Genomic DNA, 17396 nt, shown 5'->3' on the forward strand with positions numbered 1-17396 from the left:
AATGGACTGAACCTAAAACTGATGGAAAATTTAGATCAAGGGATGTGGCATCAGGCCATAGCCTTGTATAAGATCAAAATAAATGTTTCTAAGATACCCTCTTCCCAGCTCACCAGCTTCACTAGACATCCAGTAAATTCATAGGAAGTTTGTTTGCTGGACCGTGTAGCAAATCTCTCTCCAATACCCGAATTCTAATTCTCATTTATATAACTACAAACCTTTAAAAAAAACAGACTAAGATTCAAAGTTCAGAGAAAAGCATAATACATACTATACGACCTTCAGTTGCTTCTCCCAACAGTCCTCCAAATGTGATGACCGGAGACATGCACGCACAGTAGAGAAACAGGAAAGATGCTAAACATTGCAGGCTGAAAGCGTCTCTGAAGTCACTCCAGAAGAATGGAGCTTTTCTTTTGATATCTAATATAAGTCCCCCAAAAATCCTAAGACATGGGGGAAAATACAACAGTGAAACCCAAAGATAAAAAGCACATAAGTCAAAATGTGCACTTGTTCTGTTGCCCGGTCACAGTAATATTTCCATCAGCAGAGATGAGACCCATATCAGCCTACCACGTTGCTGCATAATGACTTATAGGAATAGCTTTGCACTACTACAATACCCCGAATAGTGTGCCTACAACTAAAAACCATCAGGCTTTCTCAAGATCCAGGGATTCATCAATCAAATTTCAAATGAGATTCATGCGTTATTCCATTGTCTGTGTCATTTAATAACCCCACCATCTAAACTCAGATCCCCACTGTCAACGATGGAAGTGTTTGCTAATACTTTGCACTTAATTTAACACAGCAGAAAGTGAGACAGAGAGCCACCTGGTCTTTGTGAATGCTAGTAGTAAAAATCATCTTAAAGAGAATAAAGTCGTGTTCAGTCACAACTGCAGTCACCTAGTCCCTCTGCCAAGAAAAATGTCCCTCAACAAAACCTTGCCTAAATCTAAATGGGCATATGGATAACAACATTCAGTAGAGACATATAGACTCTGAGGTTGTTTTTAGTTTTAGAAAACTAAGAAGTTAACCTAATGTATAAAACTAGATAAATATTATTTTGATGTACTATTGTCAACACACATTCTAATACTATCAATTATAAGATAATAAGGTCTTTTCTGAAAAAAATTCACTTATTCCAAATATGACACTTCGAAACACTTCAAATGGTTGTGTTTGGGGTTCGGGAGCTTTAAATTGTAAGTTGATGTTTAAAATCTGAGCACTAATGTTCTTTACTGTATTAGGAATGAGAATATTATATATTAAAGTAGGTATTCTCATTATTTAAATATTTGATAACATTAAAATTTAGTATTTGATATTAAGTTCATTTTATTCCATGGAATAAAGATGTGATCTTAAAGTAAGACTGCAGTGCTGTTCCTATGTGAAAGTCAATAATTAAAAAATACATTTTAAAGCTGGAGAGGATGGCGCATGACAATAAGCTCAGCACTCCAGAGGCAGAAGGCAGGTTGTGAGTTTGAGGCCAATCTGGAACATACAGCAAAACGTTGTCTCAAATGAGCAATAAAGCAAAACCTGTCAGGTTCCACAATTCTGATATTATAATGAATGTTCTTGGATCATAAAATTAGACTTTTGTTATTTTATAAATATTCTTTGCAGTGTTATCCTAAAAATTATGGTTTTTCTTAAGAAACAACTTTACTTGACCTTGAAATTATACTAAAAGTAACTGATATTTCATTTTTCATTTTTTGGGTATATCTGTGACTTGTCAGAGGACAGTTTGAGGGAGTCAGTCCTCTCCTTGTACCATGTGGGTTCTGGGGATGACTTGGGTGGTCAGGCTCAGCACTGAGCCTTTCGTTTCCTTTAATTCCTCTGATCTGATGGAGACATAATTGTATATTAGTAGCTATCTAATGGCATATGAGTGTAAAAATCACGTTTTGTCTAATGATTTCTTCAACCAGAAAGGATTGAGACAAATAAAATTCTGAGACATTTGAGACTCAGAGACCCTTCCAGAGAACACATGGACTGTCTACATATACAAACTTCTCATAAGTCATATGGGAAAACATGAGCATGTCAATGTTGAATAGTTTCTATTTCTGAATAATATGTTACCTTGTCAAAGTCACAGTTCAGAGTAGATTTATTCTACTAGCATTCATTTATGATTTATATCCTACCTGGTTCTATAAATAATTTGAGATAGTTATGAACTATTAATTAGTAAGTAATATTTATAGCTTTGATAGCATTTTATATTCAACCATGGCTTTGTAATTATTCACTTATTAGATCATACATTAATCTGAATAGTTGTTATATAGCTGTGTAATAAATGTGCTTTTATCGGTAAGATCTAAATCCAGAAGTGGGAATTCGTTACAGAAGAAAGTGCAAGAGCAGCCCAGATGTGCACCAGCAACTCCAGGAGAGCAGATGAGTAATGGACACTTCAAGTCATGTCAGCAACAGAATCTGTGGAAGAACTCTGGAGAAGCGAAGAGACCGGATATTGATGACCTGGGAGGATTTAGGAAGCAGTAAGGAAGGTGAACTCGAAAAAAAAAATCTAAGCTATGTGGCATGTTACACCTGAGAGAAAAAGAAAAAATATATATATACCACCACCAAAAATCAAAAGACTGTATTTGAAAGCATGAAAGCAAACAGAATGAGTAACAGAGCTTCCAGCGAAGGGAGAAGGGAAACTTGAACCGTCTAAAAATAGGTACGAAGCCAAGGGAGATGCTAAAGGACAATTCCTCAGAGACAAACAGCGATAAAGGGAAAACACAGAGTTAAAATACAGAGTTGTCAGGGACTGGAACGTCAGCTCAGCGGGCATACTGCAAGCAGTACAGAAAATGGCCCGAGGGAAGGGCCACTGTTCCTACAGAGCCTTGGCAATGTCTTTAATTCTAGGGAGGCTGTCCACACAAGTTCCCTGAAGAGACATCCACCCAAGGGTTTCTGATTTCCTCCTCACACATTGCTTGCAGAAAGACAAGCTGTCAAAAACCCATAAAAAACATTTTATGAAATAAATTGAAGCTTTCATCTCTTCAAAGGTGTGTGATTAGAAAAATAAATCATAATAGCTCTTTCAAATCACAGGCATAGTAAACAATAAAACTACCATTATACATACACTACTAGTATCTAATGAGGTAAGGTCTACAGGACTTAATTCTTGGCATTTAGTTTTATTTCCATCTTGAACCTGAAGCTTTCAACAAGATGTTTTGGAAGCTTCAAGTGACAGTTTTCTTAGATTCATTCTAAGACTCTGTGAATGTATTTTATGCTTCATAAAATGAGAGGCTACGATAAGATAGAATTGTGTAGCCACTTTTTTGTTTTAACAGTAGTGACAACAATTACTTCAGAGAAATCAAATTAATTGGCATTTCACTAACAAAGAGTAGCTATTAAAAGTATAAAATAAATTAGGTCTAGAAACAACAATTCCTGCCAGATAAGAATGACACACATTTGAGTCCCATACGAGTGGTTCCCACTAACCTTCCAGTTCGCTGGAGCTCAGGTCCACTATGTCCTCCGTGGGGCTCAGCTTCTCCATGAGCTGCTGTTCCATTCGGCACAGCAGGAATCTTCCTCTTCTCCTGCAGGGAAGTTTTTGTTGGTGTATATTTTGTTGCAATGCCAGACATTAATGACAGAAACTCCTTTTTTCCTCCGGTAAAGTGATATGTAGAAGGGCTAAGATGACAGGTTCTGTGAAAATCCATCCAATCCCCTAAAGCTTTTATTCTTCCTCATCACTGGGGATGACAACAGTTCCTATTTTATAGTATGGTTTAACTAGATGAGTGATGGGCATTTTTATTTCTTACACCTACCAGTTTTTAGGTGCCCCAGTTTGTGTCGTACATTGATACATATCTGCAGTTGCAAAGATACACAGAAAATGTCAGTGTTCTAGGGCTGGGATACATACAGCTCACCGGAAATGTGATTGTCTATCATGTCTTAAGGCACAGATTTAATTTCTACCATAAAAGAGAAGGAAAAAAGTATGTAGAATTTTCTATTTTTAAGTAGTATTGTCTTTATTCCTCCAGATCATGTCTTTTTAGAAAGGGAAATTTATGCTATAAGTCTTCATGACTCATAAACACAATACTCTTACAAAGGGAAGTTTCTTCTTGAACCAAAGGCAAATCAACTGAGGCTTTATGTAAGTGTTATATTCCCTCAGATTAATTCCACTTATTTTTGTCACTGACAGAGATATTTGAAATAAATCAGAAAATATTTCCTAAAATTTTACCTCTGGTCATATTATTACTTTAAAGTGCTTAAAAGAATGATAGAGAACTTTTAAGTTGCATAATTAAATTTTCTCCTTGACTGTCATTCCAAACCAGAATGAGTATGAATGTGAAGCACAAAAGTGATATGTTAAGCTGGGTGGTGGTGGCACATGCCTTTAATCCCAGCACTTGGGCGGCAGAGGCAGGCGGATCTCTGAGTTCGAGGCCAGCCTGGTCTACAAGAGCTAGTTCCAGGATAGGCTCTAGAAACTACAGGGAAACCCTGTCTCGAAAAACCAAAAAAAAAGTGGTATGTTAGTGTATTTTATGCACAATGGGACATTTAGATAGAATTATACATGTATCACACATGATAAGATGTATTTTGTGTGTTAAGCACAATTACAAAAGTTTATTATTTAGTATTTCTATATACAGTATTATCTATATAATGATAAGTATATCTCTCTGGCTTTTATTTTCCAGGAAATGAAAAATATTCACAAGGTTTTAAAGAGAGAAATAATGTGAACAAAATGTGTAATTACTTTGCCCATGATGCTGAGGAGAGATTCTAGGACATAGAACAAAGCAACCATTTAGGCAGCTATTTCAGAAATCCGTGAGAAAGGTGATAGAAGGTTGAATCGAGGCAGTCACGGTGAGAAATAGTATAAGTATCGATAAGTACTGAAGGCAAAGTCAACAGAATTCTCTGGAAGAATAGATATCAGGTATAAGATGAAATAATGGATTGATTAGGCCTGATCAATTATAAAAATGTATTTGGCTATTAAGAATAGAAGGTACAACTACAATTGATTTTGAGGAAAACTCAGAGACCTTTAGATATTCCTGGAAACAGACCATATGCTGCTTGTCCTAAAACTGTAATTAAAATATATATAAAGATAAAGAAGTGAGACTATATACAATTTGGCTTAAACTTTGAAAATGTTCAGTTTAAATGTCTATCAAATATTTAAATGGAGACATAAGATAGGAAGATGAATAACACTTGAGTTCAGTTTAGAAAATAAGTTTGGAATTTTGGAAAAAGGTTTAAAATTCTAAGATTTGTTTATATTACTAAGAATATAAGTATAGACAGGAGGAAATGTGATTAGAGAGAAAATGGTTATGGTCCAAGTGGTAGCTTCAACATAAGGAAATCATAGAGACATGGAAGAACCAGAAAACAAAAATGATATAGGAGTCCCCTCTGTGTGCTGTGATTACCTTTAATGAATAAAAGAAATTGCCATGGCCTGTTGATAGGGCAGAACTTAGGTAGGCAGAGAAAACTGGACTGAATGATGTGAAAAGGAAGGCAGAGAGAGGGACGCCATTGATCTGTCGCCAGTCAGACATGCCAAATCTTTGCTGGTAAGCCACTGTCACGTGGTGATATACAGATGAATAGAAATGAGTTAAATTAATATAAGAGTTAGCCAATAAGAAGCTAGAGCTAAAGGGCCAAGCAATGTTTTAATTAATATAGTTTTTGTGTGGTTATTTCGGGGCTGAGCAGCTGGGAACTAAGTAGCGGCCTCCTCCTACACAATAACTGGTTAGGACTGACCCCAGAGGCTTTAGAAACATCAAAAGACTGTTGTTTAGGGCCCAAGCCAAGAAAGTACACCAAAGACAACAAGGTCTATCAAATGTTGCTATTCCTGAATTAAGTGCAATATAGACCAATAGGTTACCACAGATTTTATTCTTTGTCGATGGCACTAGTGGCAATAATTAGTGCATTAAAGTGGAGAGGGAGCCTATGTTGATAGGTATTTCAGGAGAAGTGGAGAAAAGGTAGTAGAGACATATAGTATAGATAACTCCTCTACAACATACAAAATACATAACTGATAATAGTAACAATTTCAAAGCAGTTATTCATTTAAAGATTGTGGCTTGGAAGTATGCTAACAGAATGATAGAAGAGGTCATAGGAGTGACATATGATGAAAGAGAAATAGCTTTGGCAGAGCACATCCTTGAGTGGATGCTCAGAGTGGGATCTGGCACACAGCTGGAATGCTGGCTTCCATCAGGGAGGCAGGGAAGGCTGGGCCGTCAGAGGAACGTGCTGGTCAGAATCCACGATAGATATTTCTGATTGTCTCAAAATTTTAATAAAACTGAGAAACAGGAAACATGTAGCATGGAGGTTCACAGAGGGCATGTTAAGAATCTGAGAGAGAACAGATGTAAAATGGTCACTTAAAAAGTATGACTAGCCTTGGGAGAGATGGGATGATGAACATGGAGCATAAAGGGCTCATTTGAGCCCTATGATCACTAAGTCAAAGAAGTCATAGTTTCCCCTTCTGCTTTGGCTGCAATAGTGTGGGTATATAGTAAAATTTGAATCCCCCAGAGTTGTGATTTTGACAACCAAGTACATGACATTAAAAGAACAAAGAAGATGCAGGAACATAGAAGAAAGTGATTACAATGACTGACATAGGAAGATAAAGACAGAATTTCAGACTGATCTCTTGAGATGACAGGTTGTTCCTTTTTTTTAACAGAAAGGGAAATGTATTAAAAATGCTGTCATCTGTACATTTCAAAAGAATGAAAACAACAGAAATTATTTGATGTGGTTAACATTATTTAAATGAGTGTGAATTCAAGGTGCTTAATATATGCTAATTCATTATGGTCCCTTAATAAAAGAAAACATAGCTCATATGATCTAGTATTTAGATATAGCACGGAGTTTTAAAATACTTGTATAATAAAGAAGTATACAACATTTTTATAATTCATACTCATTGGATAAAATCTTGCTATCTAATATGATAGACTTTAACCATGTGTCTATATAAATTTAAGTTAATTAAAATCAAAATTCGATTTGTTAAAATTGTAATAGCCACGTATTAGCATTTGATAGCAGCTTGGTGATTAGGGGCGTCACTACAGAATGCTTCCTTTGTTAAAGAAATTCTATTGAACATTTCTGAAACAAAGCATCAGTACTCAGAGGATAAAGCATTTATTCAATGTCAAACAAACACACAATGACAGAACCTAGACACTAGAATCCCTAATTCAATGTTATATTTATGTATTACTTTCTCCTAATATCCAGAATTTGCTAGTTCTTATTTTTGCATAAAAATAATAGGAAATATAAACCTGCTACTCATCTTGTCTCAAAAATGCCATTCCTCAAAACCAGAATAGTTTAAAATGAATTTACTTGTAACTTTTCAAGATTAATTGGTGTTACAGTGAATCACAAGGTGTTACTCTCAATATTTTAATAGTTTCATTAAAGTTACCCAAATATCATTAGTTAGAGGTTTTTCTATTATTTATAAACCATCATGTTGCCATTTCTAATATCATCAGTGCAGAGACATGCATATGTGGAGAAATAAGAAAGCCCTTACAATCACCCTCTAAGCCATTGTCTTTACTTTAGTAGCAGAGGAACTTAAATTATATCGTTTCAGTTACATAACTACAAAATGGTAGTTGTTAAGGAAAGTAAATAGACTTTAGTAATGGTAGAAAGACTTCAAATAAAAACACAAGCCTGAGATATTAATAAGAGGAGTTGACATGACCTTTTTTACATACTCATCATTAAGTAATATATTTGCCAGTTTGCCAACTTTTTGTTTTCTGTTTGTTTTTGTTTTTGAGACAGGGTTTCTCTGTATAGCCCTGGCCCTCCTAGAACTCGTCTGTAGAGCAGGCTGGCCTCAAACTCACAGAGATCCGCCTGCCTCTGCCTTCCAAGTGCTGGGATTAAAAGCGTACGCCACCACCACTGGACTTCAGTTTGTCAACTTCTAACTGCCCTGAAAATCTAAGTCCAGGATTGGGTCAGGAGACATATTTCGCACTTCAGTCAGAACATCAGAGTCAGACAAAGTCAGACTCTGCAGGACCAAGAGCGGAAGGCAACAGGAGGAATGTGGGAGGCGGATCCCCCAGGAAGAGAGAGGCAACGTGAGAAGAGAGCTTTGCCATCGTTTTCAACACTCACACCCTAGGCATTAACAACGTTCTTTACTATTTCTTCCGTAATATAGGATAGGTAAGACACATATTTGATTTGCATATGCAGAATTAAAACAATTATACGATACATGAAAGGATATAAGCATAAAGATCATGATGAAAAACTTCTCCCAGTTTCCACTGTCATTACCAGTAACAGGGAGTGTGTACAAAATCCTTCTTCTAATTTTCCTAATCCTTGTCAACTTTCAGAACCCTGAAAATAATGGGCTTTATCTCAGGTCATATTTTATGCTGTTATTAAATTTAATATCACCCCAATGCAATATCTTTTATGTCGGGCCTGAAATATTTCCAGGCACATTAGACCTATTTAGTGGCTCATGATCAAAATGCCAAATTTCTCAATTTGTTAGGTCTTAGCAAGAACATTTTGTAAATTAATGTTTTTGCTTTCTTGGAATAACATAAATCATTTGATACTTTATGGCGAGTTGCATTATTTAGAGACATGAACTTAAATGAAATCAAAATATTAGAATTTAAAAGAATGTTTTCAGATATACCTACCTGGGAAGGAACATTTTTGGGAGGTTCTATCCGGATACTTGGATCCCATTCTCCAGGAGGGAGAACTGTGACTTGGTCCAGAAACTCATCAATACCTGACACCAAGTCATTGCGGTCTTTAGCTTTGTAAGCAACATCATGAAATACCTGTGGAAGAAAAAGAGCAGCACATAATAACCTATAAAAGATACCAGAAGAATTAATATAATAAAAATGTCCATCTTAGCAAAAGCAACCTACATATTCAATGTAATGCCCATCAAAATTACAACACTATTGTTCACAGACCTTGAAAGGAAAAAAATCAGTTTCATATGGCAACCAAAACACCTAGGATAGCTGAACAATCCTGAATAATCAATGAATCGTGTATGTGTGTGTGTCTAGGTATCATCATCCCAGATTTCAAGGTGTATACATGGCTATTATAATAAAAACAGCATGGTATTGACAAAAAACATATCTTTATTAATGGAATTAAAGACATAGACATAAATCCACATAACCATGGATATATGAGTTTTGAATTAAAAAACAAATTCACACTGAAAAAAAAAGATAACATCGTCAAAAAATGGTGCTGGTCAAGCTGGATGGCTTCATGAAGAAGAATCCAAATAGAACCATTTTATCATGCTGTATAAAACTCAACTCCAGCCGGGCGGTGGTGGCGCATGCCTTTAATCCCAGCACTTGGGAGGCAGAGGCAGGCGGATCTCTGTGAGTTCGAGGCCAGCCTGGTCTACAAGAGCTAGTTCCAGGACAGGGTCTAAAACTACAATGAAACCCTGTCTCGAAAAACCAAAAAAAAAAAAAAAAAAAAAAACCTCAACTCCAAGTGGCTCAAAGACCTCAACATAAAACCAGATATACTGAACCTGTTAGAAGAAAAAATGGGGAAAAGCCAGACACAAACCAAGTAGAAAATGAAGCATGGTAGGATTCTGGACACAGTGTCTGAGTCTGAAAGGGTTACTTATGAATTGGATGTGGATATGAAACTGAGGAGTCAAGGATGAGTTAAGGGTGATTATTCTTGGCTTTAATTTATCCTTTTGGGTAATTATTTTTCAAGGAAAGTTGGTAGTGAAAACTTGGGGAAATTGGATCCAATACAGAAAAATATGATTTCCAGAAAACTATCATAAAAGGGACTTCCAAACCTAGGTATATCTTGTGAGAATATTCCTTAGAAACATGAATAAATACCTCATCTGTCATTAAGGTTGCAATAGATCTGCCAATCTCATGATATTGTTGACCCTTTCCAAGGGGTCCCAGAAGAATGAACAGAAATCTGTAATGAAGAAGAAAAAAAGCTAGAAATGTAACAATAAACTTAGTAGAGCATAATCACCAATCTCAATGGAATCAAACAGGGTTTTGATGTAAAAATTTGCAGAAGTTTTTACAATTCATTATGATTTAGAAATGTTTTATAGTTGAGACTTCTATATAAAATCATCAGGCTATGAGAATATTAGGGTGTTTTCAACCCCAGAGTTTCTGCATATAACTGTCTACACAGCCTATACATTTGTGACTAGGAACTGTAAAGATTGTACATCCTTAGAGGAGGATGAGAGGAAAATTAAATCTTTCTGAATAGGAAGCAGGAAAGTTCACAAGTACACAAAATGAAGATCACTCAAGTGGAAGAAGAGCAATACAGTATTATACATTAAGGGAGAACACATTATTAACATCCAGTCACTGTACACACATTCTTATTAAACATAAAAACTGCTATGACTTAATAATTATCTAGGCAGAAGAAAAGGAAGAGGTGTGAAAATTAAAGAGTGCCATGTATTTTGCAGTAGTATTCTGTAGTGTTCATGTGTTAAATGGTTTACAGTATTAAAGACAACTCTAGCAGGTATAGTTCTTAGCTGTAAGCTCTAGATATTATATAGTTTCATACGAAGCATCTATTAGACAATCTTAGGGGTTATATGCAACATTAATTTTCTATCAGTTATAATTGAACCCAAATCAAATTCAACTCTCTTTATGTGTGTACGCACAGTTAATATATAAAAAGCAAAAATAGTTGAATGTGGTGGCAGAAGCTTTTATCAGCTATAATGCTCCTGAGATGATTTCTAACCTGTGTGTATCTTGCTCATTTTAAAGTTTCTACTTCAGGGATTATTTATAATGTCCTAAAAGATTAATTTTCTGACATATCTACTGTATGCTGCCTTGATAATCATGGCATGCCCCTGATTATAGTTGGGGTTTCCAGATAGTTTTCTTTATTCTGTTTATCTAATCTTCTTTTGTTTTTTACCTTTCCTAAATAAATATACCTCTGTATACTGTGAATACCATTGGTTAACAAAGAAACTGCTTTGAGCACATAGCAGAGCAGGGCAGAAAGAGCAAGGTGGGGAAAACTAAATGGAATGCTGGGAGAGAGAGGGCAGAGTCAAAGAGAAGCCATGAAGCCGCCAGAGGCAGACATTCTGAAACTTTGCTGGTAAGCCAGAGCCTCGAGGCAATACACAGATTAATATAAATGGGTTAAATTAAGATGTAAGGGTTAGCCAATAAGAAGCTAGAGCTAATGGGCCAAGCAGTGTTTTAATACAGTTTCTGTGTGATTATTTTGGGTCAGAGCTGCTGAGCAGATGGAACGACCAAGCAGCCTTCCTACAACAATATCCCAGTCTTTTCAATCTCTCCCTACATAGTGGCTCTATTGTGCCCCCAATTTTTTCTTCACTGTCTCTACATACACTTTGCTGTGTCAGTATGAATGAGATCACCTAAGCCTGGCACTTCTCAAAGTGAGGGTATATAACTCTATTAATGGCTATACTCTACTCCTGAGAATTCTTTTTTTTTTTTTTTGAAATACAAGAAATGTCACTGTCATAAGCAGCCCTCATTTACTCATAGGTCTCCAGATACCTTCCTCAGTGGTGAAATAAGAATATCTAACTTAATGGAAATTTGAAACTGCTACAGTTTCTAGTGCTTTACAATTAGTAAACACGACACATGAAATTAGAATCCCAGTTTCCAGAAACTCTATTGTTTGTTTGTTTGTTTTGTTTTTTGAGACAGGGTTTCTCTCTATAGCGTTAGCTCTCCTAGAACTCTCTTTGTAGACCGTCCTGGCCTCTCACAGTGATCAGCCTACTTCTGTCTCCCAAGGCTTTCTTTCTTTTTTTTTTTTTTTTTTTTTTTTTTTTTTTTTTTTTTTTTTGGCCACCAACCAGCTCCCAAGTCAAGACACAGAGACTTAATTTTGAATGTTCTGCCTAGCTTAGGCTCATTTCTGTAGATCTTTTCACTTAAGTTAACCTGTTTCTCTATCTACCTTTTGCCTCAGTGCTTTTTGCTTTTTATTTCCTTGTACATATTTTACTTTCACTGCTTCTCATGTCTGTTGGCTGGAGGATACCTGGCTTCTGGCCCTAGGCCTGCCCCTCATTCTCTCCTTTCTTCTCCTTCTCCTCTTCTCTCATTACTTTTCCAAGCATAGATCAGGATTCCCATTCTCTCTGCGGGCCAACCTGGCCTATCCCTCTCCTGCCTAGCTATTGGATCTTCGGCTTTTTATTAGACCAGTCAGGTTCCTTGGGCAAGCAAGGTGAAACAAATGAAACACATCTTTACATAATTAAACAAATGCAGCATAAACAAAATTAACACACCTTTACAGAGTTAAAATAACATTTCACAGCATAAGCAAATGTAACACATCTTTGCTTAGTTAAAATAAAATTCTATAACAGGTGTGCACCACCACTGGCTGGCATCCAGAATATAGTATGCAGTTTTAATAGTATGTAGTTTTCATGTAGAAAAGTACAACCTTATCCATACTGTATGCTATTTTAATATACTCAGTTTATCTCCCCCTTTTTAATTGAAAGCTGATATGTACATCAGTATCCTCAAAATGGGATAAATAGAAATTTACTTCCATAACCTTAATAGTGACCAGGTTTCTTCTCAGACCACACAGACATGTGCTCCAACTGAAGACATTACAGAGCCCTCACCCAAAGGGTCCTTATGAATGAGGCTTCCCTTACTTCTATGATTCCCTATAGCCTGGATATCTTATCTGCAACCAAATAGTGGAGGAATTTGTGTTATGTTTTGAGTTCTAGTCAGAGGTTCCCAGAAGAAAACATATTCTTTAAACCCACTTGCCAGGGCAGCTGAACTTCTCAGCACCTTTCATTTCCCTAAGCAGACAGGCTCTGCCATGGTTAGCCAAGGCCATGTGTGCATAGGAATCAGGTTAAATGGTCTCAGGAGAGAAGGAAACAAGCTTCCTAGATAAAGCAGTAAGAGTCTAACATGCTAAAGTCAATATTCTCCTCTTTGTTTTCTTTTCTCATAGTTTTCCCCACGAACACACTTGTATCTACAAAGCAGGAACCAACAATAAGAAAATTTATTTCTCATTATCTCTATCTATTAGTTTCAATGCATCCTTAGGTAGTAGAAAACAAGTTTGGGTAATAAATTTAAGCTTGGCCTTTGGACCAGAATCAATCACATTCATTGGATGACCACCAATGATTCTTCAAACCCTGAGAGTGGAGACCGAATGACCTAGTACTTAAGCATGAAACACTAGATTCCAACCAGGCATTTCCATAGATGCTGAAGGCCTAACAAAGAAAACGAAGTCTTCCATGATTCTCTCTGGTGTGACTACACACTTAGATCCTCTTCTTAAACATACAGTTCAATATAATCTTTGAAAAACTGTAGAATAGTTGTTAAATAGACCTGAATTCTACAGATGAGAAGCGTGAAATGTGAAATTCCAGAAGGAGATGGGAAGGCTGCAGTAGTTTTTAAAGCACCCCTCCCACGTTTATAAGCAATAGATATCAGGTTTATGGATAATAAATTCATTTCTAGTCAAGGATTTGTTAGAAAACTTTATTAAAATACTACCATTTCCGAAGAAAAATTATTCCATAAGCATAAAATTTGCTTGTATACTTTTACCTGCTTGGGATTGGAACTTCAGCCAGGCCTTGCAGCAGGACAGCTGGAGACAACCTGACGAAGGCGACGACAGTTCTGTCCAGGAACTCCAGCTCTCCCACCAATATGTTTGAAGCCTCGGCACCTGGAGGAATCTTCTTCATAAAATGCAGATCAACCTGAGAGCATCACAAATAAATGCTTTAATCATGTTTAATTATGATGTTAACAAATTTAATATTTTATAACAGATGAATTTTATATTCAATATATGGCTACTTTAAAATAAAAATATTCTTATATTATAATATAACTTTAACATTTGTTTTCATTCCAAATTGTGTTATGTTTTTCATACTGTACAGTTGGCCGGAGAAATTCTTCAGTTGAAGTTGTTCATACAACTGAGACATGACAGAATAAAGAAACAATGGGTTAAAAGATAGCATTTTAAATGACTGTAGATCCATAGTTGAATTTCTACTATGAAATGTCTGTGATTTAAATGAATGAAGATAAAACAAAAGGACCACTAAAAAGAAACACTAAGAGGAAAGGGTTATGTCTGAAAAATGCATGTAGAGGAGTCTTTAAATACATATCATTTTTATGCATGGGGCTTCAATGGAAATGAAACAGTGGCTTTAAAGTAAAATCTGCAAGGCCTATTTCTTGTTTCTAACTCATTTGAGTTGCTTTTTATGGAATGCTGTTTTTTAGGGACTAGGAGTTTATCTGCCCTAGCAATTGGTTTTATGCAATTATGCTAATGAAAAGGGGACCAAGAAACAAAGTGGGAATAACGAGAGAAAGAGAGAGAGAGAGAGAGAGAGAGAGAGAGAGAGAAAGAGAGAGCAAGAGAGAGAGCAAGAGAGAGAATGAGCCATATATAAATAAGGCTAAGAAGACATTTATAGACAAGATAATTAGTTTGAAGGCTTAAAATTTAGAAAATACTATTCAAAGAAGTTTTAAATCAATAAAATGTTTTAACGTACCCTGTATGCACAAAAATAACATTATACAGATTGAGCAGCGTATATTTCACACATATATGTATTTTAATAAAATTTAATGAAAAAAGAGGACATGAATCTGGAAGACAACAAGAAAGGTTATATGGGAGGGTTTGGAGGAGGGAAAGAAAAGGAAGAAACAATATAGTTACATTATAATCTCAAAAATAAAAGAATTTTAAAAGCACCTTATAAATCCATAGCTATAGTCTAATGATTATGTTTAAAATGTTTCTCAAATTAAGGCATTTGTACAGCTATTTAAAGATACCTGATAAGGTATATGTAAACTATGACTGTTAAATTAATAAAACAGAGTACATAAGTTATATTTAGCTATATTTAATTAAAAGGATTAAATATAATAGCAGTTTATATAACTGTAATAGCAGAGCATTTGCCTAGCATGTGGTCAGCTCTACATAACCTCTCCAGCACTGAAAAATAAGGCCACAACTAAAAATAAGGATTTGCAGCATTCCACCAACAGTATAGTGATACTTTATCTTAAAAAATCATTTATGAAATTAAAAGTTTGCATAGAAAGAATATTTCACAAATATTATAAGCTACATGCTCCACCATTTTTCTCTATAAATATACACCAATATAAATGTATAAATTCTTTTCATATGTATAATGAATATTACATGCTACGTATTTTGCTTTTGTAGAATCTAACCTTTTAATTCATAGAAAGCAAGGCTCATTCACAGTCTTATTGTGATATTTAAAATGCTTTAAATTAGTAATGTCTGCACTTTTGCCATAATGGGAAAGATTCCAGGAAAAGGATCAAGGTTTCCTATATACTGTATGTGTTGGGATATTTTGTTATTGTTGTGATTTACAGGGCGTTATTTATGTCGTGTTAGGAATCTGAATGCTACTCTTCACATTTAGCCTCCATCTAACCATTCCTACCTCTGTGAGAAATATCCAACACCCTTTTAATAAAATGTTCAGAGTTTAAAAGAATAAATAAATTTAATCAACATGTAGAAAAATCTATGACAAACAGAACAAAATAAAAAAAAGAGGGTGTAACTTTTTACAAAGACCAATACAGGCAGGTGAGTTGGCTCAGGCACTTGTCGAGTTTGATCCTTTGATCCAAATGGAAGAAGATAACCGAGTCCTGCACACTGTCCTCTAATCTTCACATAAACACTGTAGCATACAAACACCCTCAAATGCACATATGTGCTCACATGTGCACACAGGCACGCACATACAGACACAGATGCAATACCAATATTAACTTAAAAATAAAAACAGATAATTTGTAATTCATAGGAAATTTATTGGTAATGCTTGAAGTATAAATTCTGCCTAGAAGACTTTTTTAAAATTCATTTTTTTACTCAACCAATATCAAAGTCTTTGTTATTGAAGTCTGTACCTCAGAGAAGGGTCAAAAATAGAATTAACTGCTTTAAATTGAAATTCAGCTGAGTCAAGGATTGCATAGCATATTAAAGAGGTTTAATTATCAAAAATGTGACCATTATATATGATTTTAAATCACATTAAACCAGACATATAACTGATATTTATTACCTAGAATAAGTGATGCAGATTCTGATTTAAATATCAGCAAAGTTTTCTTTTAATTTTAAATATAATAAGTTACATTCACATGTCTGGGGTCAATCATTGTATTGCAATCATTATATTATTCTTGCACAACATGGATATTTATGGAAGGTGTTAGATTCTATAAGGCATTAAATATTTATATTTTTTGATTAAATTATACCTAGAATAATCCTGTATTATTATATTAGTTCACAATTAATAAATAATCTCATTTAGCAATATTCCTTCTTCTTTTAAAACAAAAAACTATATTTAAGAACCAGAAATTTAATCGTGTATTAATTTATAGTTATATAAAAAGTACTTGAAGGTGTAGGTTACAATACTTAAACATAAAGCAAATAAAACCAGCCTACAAATCACAACCCCAGAGAACCTAGACAATAATGAAGACCCAAGAGATCTAATCTACATGGGAAATAGAAAGAGACAAGATCTCTTGAGTAAATTGGGAGTATGAACACCATGAGAGAGGGTTGGAGGGGAGAGAAGAGAGAGGCAGGGAGGGGGGCAGAGAAAAATGCATAGCTCAATAAAATCAATAAAAAACCAAAACAAAAAGCAATACCTTGCTAAGACACTCCCCTAGTAGATTCAGACACTTGAAACGGACATAGAAAAATCCTGGAAGTTTCAAGTGCTTTGAAGAGAACCTTCAAGGAGTCAAGCTACAATTTGGGAGTTCTGGATTTATACCATATTTCTAGACTCTATGGTCCCTACACTTATACCATGAAGAGAAAGAAGCTGATTTTAGTTATTTGGGACTTAAACTGCTGATGAAAACAGTTCAACTCTAGGCAACTAGATAAAAGAGAAGACCATGGTGGGGCTGGAAATTCCCAGCAAAGGCACACACCTAGAGCTGAAAGAAACGGAGGTGGCAATACAGAGAAAGCTTTGGTCTTAAAGCTATTACTAATAGCACGATAGTTAGTGGGGGTTCTTTTAAGGAAAATGGTGCCTGACACTGCAGTTTGGAGCA

General features: G+C 35.4%; 1 protein-coding gene across 4 annotated transcripts in view; it reads right to left on the reverse strand.

The window, feature by feature from the left end:
• The window catches only part of Slc4a10 (solute carrier family 4 member 10), a 132901-nt gene that overhangs the window by 59887 nt on the left and 55618 nt on the right, over positions 1–17396 (reverse strand). For all 4 annotated transcript variants that reach the window (XM_038335809.1, XM_038335806.1, XM_038335807.1 and 1 more), the window contains 5 exons: positions 13818–13975; positions 10044–10131; positions 8835–8981; positions 3532–3632; positions 275–449 (listed from right to left, as the gene is read on the reverse strand). In XM_038335809.1, the coding sequence (XP_038191737.1) occupies positions 275–449; positions 3532–3632; positions 8835–8981; positions 10044–10131; positions 13818–13975 (669 nt within the window). The remainder of the gene's footprint in view (positions 1–274; positions 450–3531; positions 3633–8834; positions 8982–10043; positions 10132–13817; positions 13976–17396) is intronic.

This window comes from Arvicola amphibius, chromosome 7 (assembly GCF_903992535.2).
Source record: "Arvicola amphibius chromosome 7, mArvAmp1.2, whole genome shotgun sequence".
Classification (NCBI taxonomy): Eukaryota; Metazoa; Chordata; class Mammalia; order Rodentia; family Cricetidae; genus Arvicola; species Arvicola amphibius.